The sequence below is a fragment of the Gymnogyps californianus genome, chromosome 16, assembly GCF_018139145.2.
Source record: "Gymnogyps californianus isolate 813 chromosome 16, ASM1813914v2, whole genome shotgun sequence".
Classification (NCBI taxonomy): Eukaryota; Metazoa; Chordata; class Aves; order Accipitriformes; family Cathartidae; genus Gymnogyps; species Gymnogyps californianus.
In genome coordinates this window covers 1,271,956-1,291,976 of record NC_059486.1, presented here as the reverse complement: position 1 = coordinate 1,291,976, position 20,021 = coordinate 1,271,956, and the positions used below count along the sequence as shown (strand labels likewise).

Here is a 20,021-nt window from a genome sequence, read left to right as displayed (position 1 = left end):
TTCCAGAGAACGAGGTGAAAACACGGTGCGAAGCGCCCTGAAAATCTGCGGTCCAGTCTTGCATCTCCCCGTGCCCCTCCACACAGCCCCGCGGGGTCTGTGGCTCAGGTGAGGAGGAGCTGGGTGGTCCTTGTCAGGCTGGGGGGATGTAGGATGGGAGCACAGCAGGAATGTGGGGGAACAGGACCCTGACACTTCTCTGCCTGCAATTAGAGAAACAGCAAAGCGGGGGGACCTGCCGTGTTGCTCCAAGCTTGCAGGAGTCATGTTGCCCATCGTGGTGCTGAGGATGCGCTGAGGGCTCTGCCCCTCTCCTTTCCCGGGGCCATTTCCACCCGCTCTCCTGGCTAACGACACACGCTTAATGCCATTGCAGTGTGGTGCGAGTTACTGAGCTCGGGCAGGTAGGTATCTCCATCGCTGTGACAGCACCGCTGAGTTGCTTCCTGGAGTCACTGATGGCCACAAATGGAAATCCAGAGGCTGAGAAGCTGATGCCGTAGGACAAACCCACGTTCAGAGCTTGCAAACGCTTTTTGGCTGAATTATTTCTGCCTAGCAAAACTGCATGTGATTGCATCTCATTAGAGAGCCTTAATGATGCTGAAGACTGATGTCTGTTGGAGCTCGCCCTTGGGACGCTTGCATATACCCATCCACATTGGAAAAAATAGCAGGTTTGCAAGAGTGTGGTCTGTGGGTTTAAATCCACCTCGGCCAGTTTGATGCTGGGACTGATCCTGCGGAAATCCACCTGTGGACTGAGCTCTGCGCAGCGAGAGCAGGCAGGAGCAATCAGGGATGGAGATAACACAAACGTAGGGTCAGGTCCTTCTATGCTGCAGGTATTAGGAAGCAGGAGAGAGCAGAGATGAATACAAAGCAAAACATCTTTTTAAATACGATGGGTTACACTGATTTTTTTCCAAAGGACAGACTATACGTAGGTAGCAGCCCTATGTACTGTAGCAGCCCCAAACTCGTTGTGTTTGTCCTTCGTTTATCTGATCCGAGTTTGGTTCCTGCCTCTTCCTGCGAACGGGGGGCTCCTCAAGGTGAGGCTGGGGATGGTGGTGAGCTCCTGGGGGACGTGGCAGTGTTCAGGACGTCACCAAAGGCATGCGTGCCCACCCCCTGAATTTTCCTTTCTTATCACAGGATGTTTGTTCCCTCTGCTTTGTGCTTCTTCATCTAAAATATGAAAACGTGATGCTTCACTTTCCTGGTGATTCGTTTCTGATGCTGTTAAAGGAAAAACTTACTTCCCTGCATGAGACTCAAATCCTGCTCCTATCCAAAGGAGAGGTTTGATGAAGAACTGATGTGTCGGAGCTTTTCTTGGATGAATCCTGGTAAAATCAGGCCAGGTCATGGAAGCTGAAGCCCTCAGCCTGTTGCTTGACCAGGAGATACCTCAATATTCAGGTGCCACCTGCAGCCCACATTTAGAGTAACCTGCCAAGAGCTGAATAAATCACATGTGAAATCCAAGTAGATGGAAACATAGAAAATAACCGAGTCCTGGGGATGGTTAGAAGTCTGTTAGACATTCAAACCTCTCTGATTTTAGTCCTTTGAGTTTTTCAGGCCAGCGTTTATCTAGAGAGGACTTCCCTTGGTATTGCGATGAGTTGGAGCTAGCCAAAGCACAAGCACAGTTAATTTGCCTGCAAGCTGCCAGCCTGCCTCCAAACTCCTATAGAATTTCCATAAAAATCATAATTTCTTACTTTTAAACGTAAGAAGTTTTAGTGCGTCCCAACTTGCAGAGATTTAGGGGAGGGAGGAGGAGGAGGTGCAGCCCTGCCTCTGTGCTCAGCTTCACGTGGGGTTGATCGCAAAGGAAGCGGCAAAGCCGCGGGGACTCGGTGTTTCAGTCTAATGTAAAAAAATAACCTAAAAATAGAGCTCTGAGAGCTGGCTCGCTCTCGTCAGACAATAGAAAAGCAGCTCGCGAGAGCTGGCAGCGTCCCGTCCCCGAGCGGATGTCCTGCACCCGGAAATCTCTTGCTGGGCGTCCGGCGCGCCCGGGGATGGGCGATGCTTGCAATCGTGGCGATGCTGAGAGGGTCTCATGGCGGCTGTGGCAGTGGTTATTGCCACCGAGTGGTTCTCCTGTCAGCCTAGGTTGTGGTGTCCCTGCTGTCTCCTGCCTGGTGGCACAGGACAGGGACGCTGTGCATCCTGCAAGGCATCGCTTAGTGCATCCCGTGAGCCCTCCTTCCCTTGGGCCAAGCGCGTCTGCGTGTGTCCCTGCAGCTGACGGGTCCTGTTCCCTGGAAAAGGGCCTGTTGTGGAGAGGAGAGGGCTTTTGGCCACGGTGAACGTGTTGTGGGGGCCAGGCCAGGCCCTTTGCTGTCTGCTGGGCTGTGCGGCTCCGGGGTGGAGCTCGGCATCCTCCCTCCCTGCCTCCTTGGAGCAAAGGGCTCGCCGGCTCCTGGCTTGAGCATCCTCTTCTGTCTGTGGCAGTCACGCTGGGGACCGTTGTCCTGTCCAGCTTCTCATCTGCAGGATGAGGTGGCTGCTGCGGATCTCAGGGCATCTGCGAAGGGCTGGGCTTCGCTGAGGTTTGTGTGAGCCCAGCCTGGGCTCCTGGGGACCAGCGACGGGGTCGGGGACAGGAACAGGCTGCGGGGCTGGGGCCCTGGTGAGCCGGGCTGCCATGGGAGATGGGAAGTCCTGAAGGCTTTGTGGTCTCAAGGCAGTTGTCCGTGTTGCAGCTATCTCCTCGGAGGTGATTTGGGTTTGGATGGTCAGAATTGAACTGGTTTTAGCCCTATGGGTATGGGGGATCGTGCAAAGCTCTGGGATTGCATTTTGTAAAACCAGGGTCCTGGGACAGGAGCGGGGGGAGTGGTGGGGAGTCAGCTCTGGAGTCGCCATGTGCCAGCACTGGCTCCGTGACAAGCTCCCGGGCTGCAAGGGCCATGCCGGGTGCTGACGTGTCCCTTCCTCTCCTCCAGGCTTGCCGTGATTTCCTGGACTTAGCCGAAACTCACAGCCGAAAATGGCAGCGGGCGCTGCAGTATGAGCGGGAGCAGAGGATCCGGCTGGAGGAGACCATCGAGCAGTTAGCCAAGCAGCACAACAGCTTGGAGCGAGCCTGCCGCGGAGCCCCCGGCCTGTCCTCCAGCAGCACCGGCATCACCAGCACCGCCAAGGGTGAGCTCCAGCAGGCCGGGCCGCAGGACCAGGGCTGTTCCAGGGGCAGAGCCCTGTGGGAAGCCCCGGGATAGTTGGGGGCTTTCTGCTCGGTTGCTCCCAGCGAGTTGGCAGGGATGGGAAGGACACACAAGGCAATGCCCTGTATGCCCGTGATTTTTTTTTTTTTTAATGGATTCCATTACACTATAATTGTCCTGATGTTCCTTGCTTGGGGACTTGGATGTCCCCGAGGTACGGATGCAGGAGAGGGCTGTGTGCCGAGCTCGCTCACGCTATTTCAAACTGTTTTGGTAGCCTTAACCCTCACCGGTGGGCACATCTCTGGCTGCTGGAGGGCAGCCACGGTGCTTGTAGGAAGCCCAGGGTCCCCTGGCGCTGCCAAGTTCCCGGCTGCGTGGGGTGACGGTGGCACAGCTGGGGCTCATTCACTGCTCGCAAGAGTTACTGGGCAATAAAATCTAACAACTTTGCACATTTGTGCCAAATCTCCTTCCCTGCAGGAGGCATTAGTTACAGCCTGGTAGCCAAAAAATGCAAATAGTGCCTTGTCTTATTTTTAAAGGATATATAGACTCAAGGGAGAGAATAGTGGCTGTTGCGGGGGGTGATGGCAGTGCCAGGCGCTGCCCTCGTTCTTGTATGGCCTCAAGAAATGGCCTCAGGTTGTGCCAGGGGAGGTTTAGATTGGATATTAGGAAAAATTTCTTCACCGAAAGGGTTGTCAAGCATTGGAACAGGCTGCCCGGGGAAGCGGTTGAGTCACCATCCCTGGAGGTATTTAAAAGACGTGTGGACATGGCGCTTAGGGACGTGGCTTAGTGGTGGACTTGGCAGCGCTAGGTTAATGGTTGGACTCGATGATCTTAAAGGTCTTTTCCAACCTAAATGATTCTGTGATTCTGTGGCGCAGCTGGGGAGGGCAGGGGGGAAATCGCTGTAAGGACAGGCACAAACCCGGCCCAACCCCATCGCAAGGGGTGACCCTGCTCCTTTGGAGGAGTGTGGGAACGGTGCAGGCAAGGAGGTTGCTCAACACTGCCAGGAAGCCGAGCCAACTGCTGAGCTGGATGGGCCGCTGCGGTGAGGTGGCTGGAGCCGAGGTGGCTGTTCTGGTCCCTCCACGTGGCCTCGGCAGCGCTGTGCCAGACGCCCACGGCATCCCCCTTGCCGGAGCAGCAGTACCGCCCGGAGGCCTCGAGAGAGGTCGTCAGCTCTGCCCGTGCGCCCTGCACCGTCGCGGCTGCTTGACTGCTCGGTGTGGCTGCTTGAGCGGTGGTTTTGTGGCAGAGCAGTAAAGCCTGCGCTCGAGGAGCAGCGCAGCAAGGGCAGGAGCAGGGGAGCTGCAGTGGGTCTCAAAAGTCACCGCAGTTAATGTCTGCTCCGGGCTTCGTAGTGATCTCTCCCCCTGCAGCAGAGAAATGTTTATAAGTGCAGGGCTGGAAAACCCGAGGGCCAGGAAATCTCTCTGAGCATCACCTGAAACACGTGACTTTTTTTCCTGTTTTAATCCAAACCAGCTTTCCCAGCAGACAAGGCGGTGCTGGAGTGGCAGCTGCGTTAAACACGGTTGGGTGTGTGTGTCACCTGCGTGTGTCTGGCTCAGGCAGCCTGGTGGCATTTTTGGAGGTGCTCCCCAGCACGGTAGGAAAGCCTTGTGTGCCTGGATTGGGGAGCAGGACACACGCTGCCAGGGCACATCCTGGCTTTTAGGAGCTGGAAGTCGGTACGGCATCCTCTTGTTGTGGAGTGGGATGGAGAGGAGAGGGACAAGCTGTAAAGGGGGCCAGCATGGGAGGTGACACAGCAGAAGGAGGGTGGGCTCTGGGGACAGACTCGTGCTCAACGGGTTCCAAAGGGGAGCAGCAGCACCTGAGCATCTCAAACCCTTTGCACCGACAGGGAGTGTGCAGTCTGCAAAAGGAGAGGCCAGTGATGAAGATGAAGAGACGGAGTATTTTGATGCCATGGAGGATGCACCAGCTTTTATCACTGTAACTGCAGACCCCAAGCACCACAGGTACGAGCCCCCACGCCAGGGCCATGCGTTGCATGCTGCAGCCTGGCGAAACCTGCTGTGAGTGTGGGAAGAGCAGGGGAGAGATGGTTTGCCTGGTGGTGTGCTTGGGCTTGTGGGCAGCATCCTCTCCGGCAGGGTTACTCGTGCATACATGTCCACCAGCAAATAGGTTACCTCTGCCCAGGGCCTGTCTGCTCTCGCATCCCTGGAGCGAATGAGGCTGAGGATGGCCCCAGCTATAGCAAAGCAGGCGAGGAAGGGCAGGCGTCAAGGCTCTGCTGTGGTAAAGCTGAGTCCTCTGCCCCAGCAGCTGATGTGGGCTCGAGGGGAGCCTGAGCAGGAAAGTGGAGGGAGATCCCTTGGAGCATTGGGCAGAAGCGAGGAGTACCTTGCCTTCATCTACCTTGACCTGCTCTTACACCTCCCTGGGCGTCTGTCTGGGCTGGAGGCACCTGGGCTCTGAACCACGGTCACACCGCCAGGCTTGCTGGCAAAAGCAGAGGCTCTCTGCCCCCAGGCTGGGACATACCGTGCTGAGCATCCCCTCCCAATGCCCACGCATGGCCTCCGTCACCCTGTTGCCTTCCCGGCAGCACCCTGGGGTGGTGCAGGGAGATGCTCCGGGTGATGTTGGCTGTGCTGCACCAGCCCCAGCTCTTCTTTCCCCTTCTCTGCCCTTTCTTATGTTTATCAGCCGGTACTTTCTTCCCCACAGGCGTTCGGGCAGTAACCTGAGTGGGGCCAGCGAGGGCCACCCCGAGGACTGGAACCTGGAGGACAGTGTGAGTTGGCCGGGCAGAGCAGGAGGGACGGTCCCGGCGGGGTGAAACCAGGGGAGGGGAGCAGGAGAGGAGGAGGTTGTTGGAGGCACTCTCCATCCGGGTCCCTCCTGTGTCTCTGGGATGGAGCCGAGTTGGTTGCTCTGTGAGCCACGGGTCAGGGACAGATGTCAGCAGCGTTACAGCAGCACCCCAAACACCCTCCTAAGGGAAGCGGGAAAGCGTTGGGGGAAATTGCACTGGAGAGTGCCCTGGAGAATAGGCTTCCAGCGATGCTCCCCAGCACAAGTGCACGCAGTGTCTCCTGAGCTGTGGTTGCTGCTCCTGGGAGCTGCTGGGTCTGGTTGGGTCATGCTGGGCAAGTCCAGCTTAGTCCTGTGTTTCTTCTGTTGCTTCCGCAGGTCTTTGAAAGCTCAAATCAAAGCAGCTACAATGAGTCCACTTGCAAAGATCTGCTGCCGAAGAAAAGGAGACGGACTCGCATCCCTGACAAACCCAACTACAGCCTTAACCTCTGGAGTATCATGAAAAACTGCATTGGCAAAGAGCTGTCCAAGATCCCCATGCCCGTAAGTGAGCGTGTCCCAGGCGCCGAGGGCCGGTGGAGAGGGTGCTCCCGTGATGCCGGCGCTGAGGGTTTGGTTTGGGCATGGCACTTGGCTGTGCAAAGGATTTGGATTACGGCTCCAGGTGGCCCTGCCAGATGCCGTGGTAGCACAGCAGCCCCGAGCGGGACAGGAGCGTGTCACCAGCTGCCAACCCCGTCCTGGGGGACTGGCTTTTGCGCTGGCAGAGCCCTCTGAAATCACCTCACTCTTCTCCCCAGCCCTGCTCCGCAGCGCCGGTGTGTCCTCGCTGCTCAGCTCTGCTGACTCTAAGCCCTAGGTTTTTCCCCGCAATTTATCTGCCCCTTGAAATCATCCGTCTGCTGCCAGAGAGCCGGCACAGCCAGAAAGCGAAACCAGCCAGGCAGGAGGAGGCCGTCCTCAGTGGCGTGGAGCTGTAGTGCTAATTGCTTTGTGGTAAACGGCTCTGACGTCGTGGCTGTTACGTTAGGGACTCTTTGAATTGGATCAGCTCTTTCTTTGGGACTGATCCGTTCTCCTGTGCCAGCTGTGGAGAGCCCTGGCAGCTTGCCCACACAAGTCCCAGGGCGAGCTGGCGCAGAGGGAACATTGCTCAAGTGTCCTCTGCAAATCTAGCCGGTGCAGAGGCAAGGAGGGAACCAGGACACCTTGAATCCCTGAGGGTTCAAGCGTTTCACCCAGGAGCTAGAAGAAGAGACCTTGTTGCTGATCACGCTTTCCCCAGTATGCGTCCCGGGGACACGATGCTCAGGGAGCAGCCCCACCTGCACTGACAGCATGGCAGGGCCGTGTTTTACCCCAGGGATGCAAAGTACCTTTATTTGCCTTGCAAAGAGCGGCCTTGTAGCGAAGGAGATGCCGTGGGGACAGTTTACAGCACCGCTGGGTGCTGCTGGGTTTGCTCCTTGGGGCGAAGGCTTCCTGCGGGTGGTCAGCAGAGGGTTTGCTGGCAGGGGTCTGTCTGGAGGAACCCCCCTCGCATGGGCTGCCGCAGAGGGTAAGTGGGATGTGCCTTTAATTCTTGCAGATAAATAACCCTGTGCTTCATATACCCAGACGAAATGCTGCCCACACTAAAGCTCCCCCAAAACTACAGCCATTTTTTTCAGAGCAAACCAGCCCTTTCCAGGCTGCCGGTTATCTAGGAGGTCTTCAGCAGCCCAGTAAGCGGCATGGATGGGACTGGGTGCCATCGTAAGGAATCCATTTCCTCAAAAACCCATGAAGTCCTGGCAAGCTTGGGAGAGCTGTAAAACAGCTGGGGGGGACTGGGGGTTATTGTGGTGCTGACTGGAGTGGAAATAGCCCAGCAAAGCGTGAACCGTAGCCTTGGAGCAGTATTCAGGGTCCTTCCTTTGCTGGGTATTGATTGTATTTCGTCTCTTCTTAAAGCAGTGCCTGACACTCTCCAAGTAAGAGAGATGAGTTTGTCTCTTCTTTGTGCTATTTCCAGCCGAGATATACAGCCCAGCGCCGTCCGTTAGCATTTCTGCAGCAACATCAATATCAGCTAGAGGCATGATGGGTACAGAAATAAACTCAGGACATGAAATACCAGCAGCTGCCAGTGCCTGGAGAGAGGAAATTTATACCTTCCCTATCAATCAAATCATTGCGGGAGCTGCTAAAGCCGAGTCCAAACCTGAGAGCGATATGTTCTGCTTGCACAGCAGCCCCCGATGCCGGCTTGGGGGATGTAATTACTCCATCCCTCCCTGGGGCGAGCGAATCTGGTTTCCCAGCGCTGCTCTCTCTGTAAACTGTTCAGCAGAGCTATGGGTTGTAAAGGGGCTCAGCCTGGCGTCAGCCGCTCGCTGTCAGCTCCTCTCGCTGGATATCTGTACAGATACAGAGGCCAGGAGATGCTTTGCACCCCACAAGCTCAGCCACACGTGACATTTCTTTGGGAGATTCACCCCAAGAACAAGCAGCCCGTGGTAAGGCAACAGGGAGCAATGTAATCTCCATTCAACAGCCATTTAAATTCTCTCTCTGTAGCACGTGCGCTTGGAGTGCAGGAGAAGCCGGCAGCTCTGGGAGTCGAGACAGAGCTGCCGAGTGAGGGCTTTCAAGCTGACGTTGTGGTAAACAGAGCGAAGGAGGAGGAGAAGGAAGCGGAGCAGCCGGTTCGGGGAGGGCTGTTTGGAAACGTGGTTAATTGTACTACAAACTGTCGGTGAGCCTGTTGTGCGCCCCGAGTGATGGGAGTTTCTCCTGCCATGCGCTTCACTTGATTCTTGGCAAATTAAGAGCATTTCTGAGACCCCGTCCCCTTCCTGGGGGACGTGATGAACTGAAAAACCTCTCCGTGCAAACAGCACGCTCCTTAATTTTTCCTCTGAACGAACAAATCTGCAGCATTGAAAAGGAAGAAAACAGCTTTAGGGATTTTGCATTTTGGGTGGGTTCATCTTCCTTCCTCTGTGGAAGGGTTTTGCTTTGCCGTTGCCCGAGCGGTGCCGGCGGAGAGGATGCAGCTGCTGGCTTTGTTCTCATGCTGCCTGCATCTCTCCCGAGAGTTATCTCAAGCTGGCAGTGATTTGCTTTTTTGTGTGGATGTGATGCTGCCCTTTCTACGCAGCTCGCTCTTTCTCGGATGCTGTAAGATCTCTGCTGCTTACAGGCTAAATCCCCGAGTAGAACAATCTGGAGTTTGTTTTCTTTGGTATGAAATATGTAACTTGGCTTATAGAAGTGGTTCTCCCATCCTTCAACCATCTGCTCCTTCTAAAATATATTTCTTTGTTCTGAACTGAAAGTAGAAAGTGAATTTCACATAGTTTCGAGGCAGAACCTTTTGAGACAAAGTATCTCCATCTTACTTTCAATTATTTTTTTATTTCAGTTCTTTTCAGAACAAAAAATACTGCTAAAATCAACTGTTGTTTTTTTTTTCCAGAGATCTTTGCAGCCTGTCCAACCCGGCAACGTACGGCAACGTTTTCTAATTGACAAAGCAATGACTTGCGGGGGGAAATACGACCCATTCGGGCTCTCCCAGGACAGAGCTTCCCCTCCACTCTCTGCCCCGTGGGGCATTGCTGCCACCGCTGCCTCTAGCTCGCACGTGCAGTTTGGGTGCTGTCGTGGGGCTGCAGTCGCAGGAGCAGGGAGACCCTGAAATGAGGCTTTTCAAGGTTTTTCTGAGCAACTGGGCTGCAGCCCAGCATGGGGATGGCTTTGCCAGGAGGCGATGGAGGGCAGCCAGGGGAGCAGCACGTCTCTGCCCCGCGTCACCTCTTGCTTGTGGCCGGTGGGATGCTGGCCGGGAGGCAGGAGGGAGCTGGTCTCGCTGCTGAGGCTCGTTTTGGGGGTCACTGGTGCTCCATCACCGGAGCAAGGTGATACCTGGGATGGTATCTGGTTAGCTTGCAGGGCTGCCGGCTCCCCAGCACACCTCTCCTCAGCTGGGAACTTCAAAGCCTTCATGCTCTTGTGGTACGGTTCAGGGAGCAGAGCAGAGCGCGTATTTCTTGCCTTTATTTAACGTTTGTGTGATGCTGCAGAGGCAGCGTGTGCGCAGCGTGCCTTGGCACATCCAGCCCCGCGCCGGCCGCTGCGCTGCGGGGCTGCTCCTTCGGTTCGGCAGTTTCCATCCGCCCTGGATCCCTGACTCTTGGAGCGCATTGCACCGTGCTCGGAGAACCAAACGTGTGGTGTGCCGGTGGTTAGCAGGGCACAGCGCTGGGGGAAAAAGGCAAAGGGTGAAGTGCCCAGGTTGGCATCTGTCCTGCTTTGCTAACCCTTACTTGTTCCCCTCCAGGTAAACTTCAACGAGCCGCTCTCCATGCTGCAGAGGCTGACGGAGGACCTGGAGTACCACGAGCTGCTGGACAAAGCGGTCAAGTGTGAGAGCTCCACAGAGCAGATGTGCTTCGTCGCTGCATTTTCGGTGTCTTCCTACTCGACAACTGTCCATCGCACCGCAAAGCCATTCAACCCGCTGCTGGGAGAAACCTATGAGCTCGACCGGCTGGAGGAGTTCGGTTTCCGTTCCCTGTGTGAGCAGGTGAGCTGGGGTCTGCGGAGGGGCTCTGCGTGTCTGCCCTGCTGCTCGTGTCCAGCCAAAGCAGCCGTTCCCTGAAGGAGACCCAGCATCTCCTCGCACTGAGCCTTCCTCCTGGCCGAGACAGCCAGCGGGTTGCTGTTGGCATTGGCAGAAGCAGCAGCAGGCACAGCCCAAGCCATTTTTCAGAAGGAGAGTGTGCCCGCCGCAGTGTTGCAGAGCAGGAGGTGGGGAAGAAGGAGAGGAGGAAGGTGTCCATCACCCTGCCATGTCTCCTGGCAGCCTGTCTGGAGCTGGGGTTGCTGTCACATCTCAACACTTGAGCAGAAAGGGAGAAGCTCTCCTCAACCGAGCTCCCTTGTAGCTATGCAGTGATGCCCCCAAACTGTTTCAGGGTGTCTTTGGGCTAAAGGGTGTCTCAGGGTCTCGTTTCTTTCTTGTTGGACTGAAAATTTTTAGTTTCAGAGGCTGGAGGCAACCCGAGAACCTCTGACAGCCCCATGCTCTAACCACAGAGCGCATCTGGCACGCATCGGTCAAACAGCAGGTCTTAATTAAAAACCTGGAGCGCTTAATGAGTTGTGACCTGTGAAGAAAGTCGACTGTTTAATATTTAGCACACTTGGCTGGTCCATCCTGGATTCCTGGGGAGGGACAGGGCTGTTTATCACCCCTTTCAGGCAGGACATCACTTAGGGGGCTCTCTGTTCTCCAGGGGGTGGCTGTGCCGTCTTGAGGACAGAGCAACCATCGCGTCTTTCAGTGTTCAGAAGCATCAAACAAAATCACAAACCTCTGTCACTCTGCAGAGGCCGATGCAGGTCCAAGATCTGCAGAGCTGTTCAGCAGACTGTGCCCTGAGACCTGGGGGCTTTTTGGAGGGGCACTGCATGGGAAAAGGGTCTTGCTGCTAACCTGGACGTGCCGTGCTGTGCCATGTGATGCTCACAGCAGATGTCAGACACGTGGATGGGGCGTGCTAGGAACACGCAGTGAGGAGGCTCAGGCTTGCACCAGCATCCCTGTGTTCCCCTGACGTGGTTTAGCTTGTCTCTGTCCCTCGTCATCATCTTCTCCAAGTCATGGCCCTTCGTACCCAGGTTTGGAGCAGCCGCTGTAGCAGGTGCCGTGCTCTGCCATCAGCTCCTCGCAGGACACGTAGGTGCAGACGGAACTCCTCTGCGGTAATGGGTGCCCAAGCCCGGCAGACTGTTGCAAAGCTCTGGCCTGAGGCAGGATGGCACCTCCTGTCACAGCCCGTCTCTCCTGGCTGTGCTGCTCCGGGCAGTGACGGTGAACAGGCTGTGTGGGGTCTCCTGGAAATGGGGCCCTTTGCTCATGACAAACGGAAAGGTCCTTCAGTAAATAATCTCCAAAATTCATGTCTCTGTTGTCCCTTTGCACCATCCAAAGCTGCATGCCTGATGTCAGCCAGCTTTGATGGTCCCCGGTGATGCCCATATGATCTGTCCCAGTCTTGGGAGCTTGTGCCCTTGGCTGCAGCGAGCCAGAACGCTGCTGACCAGAGTGGAATGAGCTACGGCTGCAAACGTACCTCCCCTTCCTGCTCTGCCCGGCGCCTTGCCTGCTCCCGGGAGGCAGGTCAGAGGCGGCAGCATCCCTCCAGGCATCCCCTGGCGCTTTGCTGTGAATGTCGAGGTTCACCCACCTCAGAGCTCAGGTTCACCCACCTCAGCAGCATCACGCCTTCACCTCCCCTCGCCCGGCAGTGATTCCCCCGTCCTGCCACACAGCCAAATTCCCCAGCTGGCTTCATGCACAACAGAGAGAAATCAGGGGTCTCCGTTCTCCAACACCTCCCTGGTGCCCCGTCTCCCTGGGCTGTCACCCTGCTCAGCCCGGCGTTATAAGAAGTGGCTGATTCCTTACCAGGATGCTCAGTCTGTCCGTTAGCCAGCAACACCCCTCATCCTCCTGGGGTACAGTCAGAACAGGGTGGGTTTATTACCCTCATTCGGGCTGCGGTGATGAAGCCCAGCGCTGCCTGTCAGGTACCGCTGGACAGCCCTGACCACTCCCACACCTTGCCATCCCTTTTCTCATTCCTTCACTCTCCTTTTCACCACCCTCTTTCCTCCATACTTGTCCCCTCCCAAATAACTTGCTCTGAATTACTTTTTCTGGTTGGTCCCGGTCTTCCTGCATCTGTACCCAAATTTGGTATTTCTGACACTTCCACGTTAGCTGAGCTGCAAGCCGGCCTGAACCCCTGGGTGCAGCCCTCGTGCCTGGTCCTCGAGTCCTTCCCTCGCTGACATGGTGCACAGGCTTCATCCGAAATTAGTTGTGCCGTAACTCGGAGCAAATCTGCTCCATTGCAGCACTCTGGAGCCTTCAGGCCATGAGCGAAGCCTCTAAATCTCCCTCCTGGAGCCATCTCAAAGAGCACATTTGGTGACAGCAGAGCTTTGCACCAGTGCAGCGTTGGCAGTGCTTCTTGTCCTGGTGCTGCAGGCAGTGCAGGCAGCGTGGGATGGATGGACGGACACCCTTCCCACTGCTCTGAACTTTCCTTGGATGCTGCATGTGCTCCTCAGCCTGCCGATGCGCTGAGCAAAGCATTGATAATCTTGTGCCTGAAATCCAGTTATCCAAATAGGATTTTCTCCTGCTGGTGATAGTGGGATTTAACGGAGAGATTTTTGCTCTGCTCACATTTGTAATCCAGTAGCTTGGGGCGCTCAGCGTTAATTACATCGGTGCAAATAATCTCTGAACTCGGTGGCGTGGCCGTCAGGGCGCAGCAGTTAGCGGGTTCCCGGCGATGGGTGCTGTGCCGGAGCACCGTGGGCCAGCTGGGTGAGACCCCGTGTGAGGGCAGAGCTCTCTGGCTGGGATGTCCTGCTCCCACCTTGGTTTTGGGCAACTTTTCCAGTGCAGGGAAACGTGAGCATTGTCCTTTTACAAGTCATCCCTGGGGACGGAAGATGTCGTATCTGCTTTTCCAGCCCAGTGTGTCTGTAGGGGCAAAGCCGAAGTCTTGGCTGGGCAGGTCCGTGTGTCTCGGACGACTTGGGGACCTGTGTCCCCCAGGGGTTCCCAGGCAGAGCAGTGGGAGCCTCTGCTGGTAGGAGAGGCACTGTTACACTGGGATTACTGGGGATCTAGGCTGGGTGTTGGCACATCCCTGTTTCTCAGCCAGGATCCCTGGAGAGCGGGGCCGTGTCCTGGGGTCACAGTTACAGCATCATCTCGCAGCGATAGTTGCTCAAGTTAAGATTTTCTGGATAATGCTTTGCTAATGAGCCTTAGAAGATCCTGGCAGGAGCTCGGTGCACCTCCGTTTGCTGTTGGGTTACCTGATGGGAGGTCACCCCAATGCCCAGGAGAAGACTGGGGTGTTGAGGTCAGCGCGGCGGAGCATCCTTAGGGCCAAAGCTGGTGTGGAGCTATTGCCTCTCCTGGGAGTCATGCTGCGAGCCCTTGCCAGGGCTCTCCCGTGCTGGTGGCTGTGACCTTACGGGCTGTTTCTCCTCTCCCCCAGGTGAGCCACCACCCCCCGGCAGCCGCCCATCACGTCTACTCCAAGCGAGGCTGGACGTTGTGGCAGGAGATCACGATCGCCAGCAAGTTCAGGGGCAAATACCTGTCCATCATGCCACTGGGTAGGTGACTTATGCTGAGAGGATCGGGGCTTGGTTTTTTCCCTGCACTGCTCGTGCAGTACCCAAGAGGTTAAAGCAACGTGCCGGTCCCTTGGGCTCATGTAGGGCTCAGTGAATTCCACCCCGAGCACGTAGGGAGCACAGATTTGTGGTCCTGATCACAGACAATCCGACGATAACTCATCTGCCCTGGAAATAGAAATTATGCCAGCTGCAAAGGGAGACGGCTTTGCTTGCTGCTAGCACCATAGCGGATGTGCTTTGGAAATACCCTGCTTGCCCATGAATTGATTTCTCCCTAAATTATATTTAAAGGTTAGCTTGCTGCCTGTTTTAACCCTCTCTCTGGCAGCCAGATGCAATAAGCTGCCTCCTTCCAATGTTTTATTTGTCTTCTGCCTGTCCTGGGGCTGGTCCCAGAGCTGTGCTGGTGCCTGGCTGGTCTCGTGACACTGAGAGTCAACCAGGCAGCGCGTCTCTGACCTGTGTTTAAAATCTGTGCTTTTGCGGGGATGGGAAGAGGGCAGAGGGCCTTGCCGGTGTTGCAGCTCCCTTACTGCAGCAGACCACGGAGCGTGCAGCAAGCGGAGGGATGAATCCAGACCCAGCCCTGGCTGGGGGCTGATGATGGGAGATGCAGGTAGAGGGGCCACGTTGGCTCTGAGGACGAGCACGGTGCCGGGGTGGTGGTGTGCTCCAGGGGACTTTGCCCGCGGCCCTGCCTGGCCATCCGCCCTCGCTGAGCTCGAGGCACCCCTCTCTCCGCAGGCGCCATCCACCTCGAGTTTCACTCCAGTGGGAATCACTACGTCTGGAGGAAAGTCACCTCCACCGTTCACAACATCATCGTGGGCAAGCTCTGGATTGACCAGGTCGGTGGCTACGGGTCCGAGGTGATGGGTCCTGCCTGGCCTCGCCTGGCTCTGGGGAATGGGGGGGGCTGGAAGGGTACTGCCCTCCTGGGGTGTTGGCCAGCGCTGCCTGGTGTCCCCACCATACTCCTACCGCACTAGGAAGGTGGGCTTCCCTGGCAGGGCAGGGGGAGGCTTCTTGGAGCTCCTAATGGCTCTTCCCAAGGCCAGCAGCTCCGTGGGGCAGGGTGGTCGCACGCATGATGGGTTTTACCCTGCTGCTGGCGAGCCGTGGGGCTGGCGGGAGCGGCCGGTGCGGTGGCTGCAGCCAGAAGTGATGCTGCAGCTGGTGTTGATTTGTACCTGCACTACAACTAACGCCTGATTTGTCTCCTTGCAAAGTCTCTCACTCGCTGTGGTTCTGTGTCTTTTATCTAGTCTGGTGAAATAGAGATTGTTAACCATAAGTCAAAAGATAAATGCCAGCTGAAATTTACCCCCTACAGCTACTTCTCCAGAGATGTCCCCCGAAAGGTACGTATCCAGCAATCTGCCTGCTCCTTCTGGCAGCCTTGCGCGGGGTGAGACCTGGCTCTTCCCTCTAAGCTGGGCTCACGGGGTCCCAGTACCGCAGCTGGGATGAGCCCCAGCATGGGGCCAAGGAGCCATGCTGGCACCTCTGGCGTGGGTCACCAGGGAGGGCTGGGGGGAATCTCCAAGCGTAGCCCGTGTTTCTGCTCTCCGTGTGCTGGAGCTGCAGCGCTGACACCTGGAAAGGGTTTGATGGGCTGGAGACCCTCCTGCGTGGGCAGGATGGGCGCCGCTCCCCCTGTGCTGGGCGCAGCTCATGCCCAAGGACACGCAGCGCTAGGTCCAGCTGCTCTGGTTGGGGCACCCGGAGGGTGTTCTGTCCCCCTGCACCTCTCCCTGTCCTCTGGGCATTTCCAAACGCCACCAGAGCTATCTCCTTCTGCCAGGTGACAGGGGTGGTGAGCGACGCCGATGGTAAAGCCCACTACGTCATGTCTGGCACGTGGGACGAGAAGATGGAGTGCTCTAAGATAGTGCAGAGCAGCCACGGCAGCACCAGCATGGAGGGCAAGCAGAAAACCGTCTACCAGACGTTGTCTCCAAAGGTCCTGTGGAAGAAGTACCCCCTCCCGTGAGTCCCCTCCTCGGCGCGGGGTGCTGTGCTCGGGGGTGCAACAGCCGGACGGGGATTAACGGGTGCTGCCCTGAGCCCCGTGGGATGGAGGGGGCTCGTGTGCCCAGCCCTGAGGACGTGGGAAGGGGACCAGAACTTGGGTGGCTGTGTGGCTTTTTCCAGGGTGTGAGCACACTGCAGGAGGGGAGAGCAGGTCCCTGCAAAGGGAGGGTGGCTTTGGGGGACCCTTGCAGGTAGGTTTTGGGCAGCCGGGGGTACTGCTTAGGTTTTTCGGTCTGCTGGCTGTGGCAGGGAGATGTGTTGGCTGCTTTGCCTTGCTGGTGAGTCCCTGGCCATCCTGTCCCACTGGTCGCTTTAGCTCTCTGGAGACCAGTCTTCTCTCGACACTCTTACCCACAGCAGGGCTGCTCTCAAACCAGTCTCCAGCCTTTGGTAGCACCAGTGGCCGGTCCCTGCTTTGGAGATGCTCTGTTGGAATGGTCCCCTGGGAAAAGCGTCCTCCGCTTGGTGCCACCAGTTCTGCAGTTGGGGATCCAGCAGCTCTCGGGTGATGCTGTTTCGTGTCTTGGCTGTGCAATACAGCTCTCGGATTTTGTAGGCTTGGCTTTTAGCTTCCCCGTGCAGAGGCAACAGGGGAGCGGTCTGCTCCCCTCCAGGACGCCCATCGAGGCGTCATTGGCATCTCCAGTTAGAGGGTGGGAGGCAGGGCTCCCCAAATAGCCTCTACGTGTCTGGTTTGAGGTAGCAGAAGCAGCATCAGTGGGGCTGGGGTGAGACGCAAGGACGTGAAGGACTGGGGAGCTCTGCTCGAGGTAGGCACCACCTCCGCCCTCCTGATCACGGCTCTCCGGCCGCAGGGAGAACGCCGAGAACATGTATTTCTTCTCCGACCTGGCCCTCACCCTGAACGAGCCTGAGGAGCGAGTGGCCCCCACGGACAGCCGGCTGAGACCCGACCAGCGGCTGATGGAGAGCGGCCGCTGGGACGAGGCCAACGTGGAGAAGCAGCGGCTGGAGGAGAAGCAGCGAGCCGTGCGCCGGAGGCGAGAGGCCGAAGCCGTGGAAGCCCTGGAGGAAGGTGAGATGCTTCGGGATGCCGGCGGGCAGGGATCCCCCTGCGGGAGAGGGGCGCGGTGAAGCAACCCCGCTGGGTTTGGGGGATGAAGGAAGGACCCTGCAGCTATTTGGGTGGCTGGGGGAAGTGTGGGACTGTGAGCTGGGATGTGAAAAGCAGCCCTTACCCCGTGTTTCTCCCCGGACAGGCAAGGACTACGAAGGCTACATCCCGCTGTGGTTTGAGCGCAAGGTGGATGCCGTGACGGGGGAGCTGATCTGCGTCTATAAGGGCGGCTACTGGGAGGCCAAGGACAAGCAGGACTGGAGTACGTGCCCCGACATCTTCTGAGCCGCTCCGCTCGTGCCGGGGTGGCCGGCCCTGCGCCTCAATTCACCGGGACAGACGGAGGGACAGTGAGGACACGCTGGCAGCGTCCCGCCAGCAGTTAACAGTGCAAATGCATACACAGTCAATACATGCAGAAATTTGAAAAGCAAATCTAAACAGGGATTCCAAACCTATTTTTTTACGCACTAATAAATAGCATCCTTTTTTTTTTTTAATGATGGCTTTTTCAGCGACTAATTAGGAACGAGGACACGTGAATCTGGTTTGTTTTTAGCCTAGCATATTTATTGCTATCAGGAGTTGCTGCCTATATCTTTCAGCGCCTCGGCTTTATTGGCTGAGACGTCGACTTCCAAAGATGCTCGCATTGTGGGGATGCCGTGCATTTGTGTGAGCTCTTTTCTTTGACATTATTTTTTTTTTTTTCCCCATTTGTGTGTGGACTTTATGGAATTATTTTTTTAAAAAAACATCTGCTCCTGGTTCAGGTTCCTTCAAAGACGGACCCGAAGAACCCTGCGTCCTGCTCAGAAAATTGTCTCCAGGGGCCATGGCGCTTGATCCTGGAGGCTCTTGGTGGTTCCTGCAGTGCCCAGTCATCCCAGTAACACCAATTAGGATATTTCAGCTGGTGACTTTTTTTTTCTTTTTTTTTTTTAAAAAGAAGTGTTTGAGCAGATTCCCCGCAGTCTGCTGTGTTTAGTCAAGGCTTAGGACTGTCTTTAACATGATGCTTTGTGAGAGTGATTTGAGTGAGGTTTGGTTTGGTTTTCCTGCAACCACATCCAAAGGGGGAAACGGCCTCGCCGAGGTCGCGAACGCCTGGCAGACACAGAGCGAGGAGGTTTGTAGACCAGCGATGCTCCGGGGTCCGCGTACCGGCTCTCTCCGGCTCCGTATCGCTGCAGCGCAGGGGCTGGTAGGAGCCAGGACCTCGGTGCCCGGTTTGCAGGCAGCGTCTCCCTGCTGAGCTCTGCCTGACGCCGGGCGGGAGGGGAGGGAAGAGATGCCGTGGTGCCGCTGGGATGGAGCCTCCTTGGGATGCAGCCTTGGTCCTGGGTCTCCCGTCCCTGTGTCTTCCCCATTACGCCAGACAGGTCTGGTCCGCAGTCCCCCGGCACGGGGGGGTCAGAGGCTGAGCCTGGGGGGCACCCGCAGCCCGGTGCCCGGCTCCATTCCTTCTCCTCCCTCGTGGCTGGTCTCTCCCAGGAGCAGTTTCAGGTCATCACTAAAGCAGCCTGAGCACGGGGCCGGGGGAACCCCACGTCCCCGCTCACCCCTCCTGCGTGCCATCGCCTTGCGGCGGCCCTGGACCCGCTGGGAGAAGCGGAGCAAGCCCTGCCCATGATCGGCGAGGACCAGGAGCGAGCGGTGCTCGGGCACCAGCCACACAGGCAGGTACCGCCGGTCCCCAGTGCTGAAGGGGAGGATGGGGGTGGCAGGACCCCGAAGATGGGATCCGCTGGGCCAGAGAGTATCAGGGAGACCTGGACACTCACGTTTGCCCCATCGGATCTCATTTTTGATGTCTTCTTCTCCGGGTCTTCATCATATCACACTGACTCCTGCCTCCCGGGGGTCAGAGGCCACCCCTAGCCGGACTGTCACATCCACATTGGAAGATAATTAGCAATAATGAACTTTGAGGCAATGGTAACTGGAATTCCCAGGCTGCACATGGGACACTTATGCAATCAGGTTCCTCAACCATCAGTCTCCTCCTGGTTGGCTTCTCTTCCAGCACCTCCATACCTGTTATTTACAGCAAACCTACGTGTACAGTATACATAGACCTTGTACGGCATAACAGTAGTGAGTGGCTATTGGAGTGGCAACACCCACTGATTTCAATGTACCCTTTAATCTTATTTATTTGCTTCTAATTTATATATATATAAAAAAATATATATAAAATTATTTTGCTTAAATTTCTATGGTACACAATAGATGAAAAATAATGAAGACAGAAGTGTCTGTCTGAGTTTTTGTAGCACGAGTACGATTTCCATAGGCTCATCCCGGAGGTAGGGTGTAGGGGTCATGGTGACGGAGTAATTCCCAAGGTAGAGAAGCAACGTTTTGCTCCAAAGCTGGATGCGATAGCGTTCAAAAGGTGTCACAAAGACATTCCCTTCTAGAAACGATGCATTTGGGGTTGGAAGGGCAGCGCTCGGTATCCCCCGCGTTTGGGAGCGGGATGCTCCAAGCCGCTTCCCGGCTCTCTGGGTGTTACAGCAGCCAGTCTGGCACGTTCGCTCCTTCCAGACCCTTCCCGCAGGTTTGCCCGTGGCTCGGTAAAGCCGGTGCAGCTGTTAAATGATCCAAACTTCTGCATTAGCTGTTGGATGCAGCCTGCGGGGAGCTGCCGGGTGTCCCGGCCCCAGGGTGTGCGGATCTCCTTTGGAGACAGGCTTTCACCT

The 20,021-nt window shown here is 56.4% G+C and overlaps 1 protein-coding gene across 2 annotated transcripts in view; it reads left to right on the top strand.

Moving 5' to 3' along the window:
• OSBP2 (oxysterol binding protein 2) overlaps positions 1–19,669 on the top strand; it is a 129,605-nt gene extending 109,936 nt beyond the window's left edge. The window contains exons 4-15 of one of the 2 annotated variants that reach the window (XM_050906612.1): positions 2,964–3,162; positions 5,065–5,156; positions 5,537–5,559; positions 5,898–5,962; positions 6,412–6,530; positions 10,312–10,557; positions 14,060–14,180; positions 14,949–15,052; positions 15,470–15,565; positions 16,009–16,193; positions 17,054–17,274; positions 17,459–19,669. In XM_050906612.1, the coding sequence (XP_050762569.1) occupies positions 2,964–3,162; positions 5,065–5,156; positions 5,537–5,559; positions 5,898–5,962; positions 6,412–6,530; positions 10,312–10,557; positions 14,060–14,180; positions 14,949–15,052; positions 15,470–15,565; positions 16,009–16,193; positions 17,054–17,274; positions 17,459–17,601 (1,614 nt within the window). In that variant the 3' untranslated portion in view covers positions 17,602–19,669. Of the gene's footprint in view, positions 1–2,963; positions 3,163–5,064; positions 5,183–5,536; positions 5,560–5,897; positions 5,965–6,362; positions 6,531–10,311; positions 10,558–14,059; positions 14,181–14,948; positions 15,053–15,469; positions 15,566–16,008; positions 16,194–17,053; positions 17,275–17,458 lie in introns of both variants that reach the window. The other variant, XM_050906613.1, reaches the window with a different exon arrangement.
• Positions 19,670–20,021: the final 352 nt, after the last annotated feature.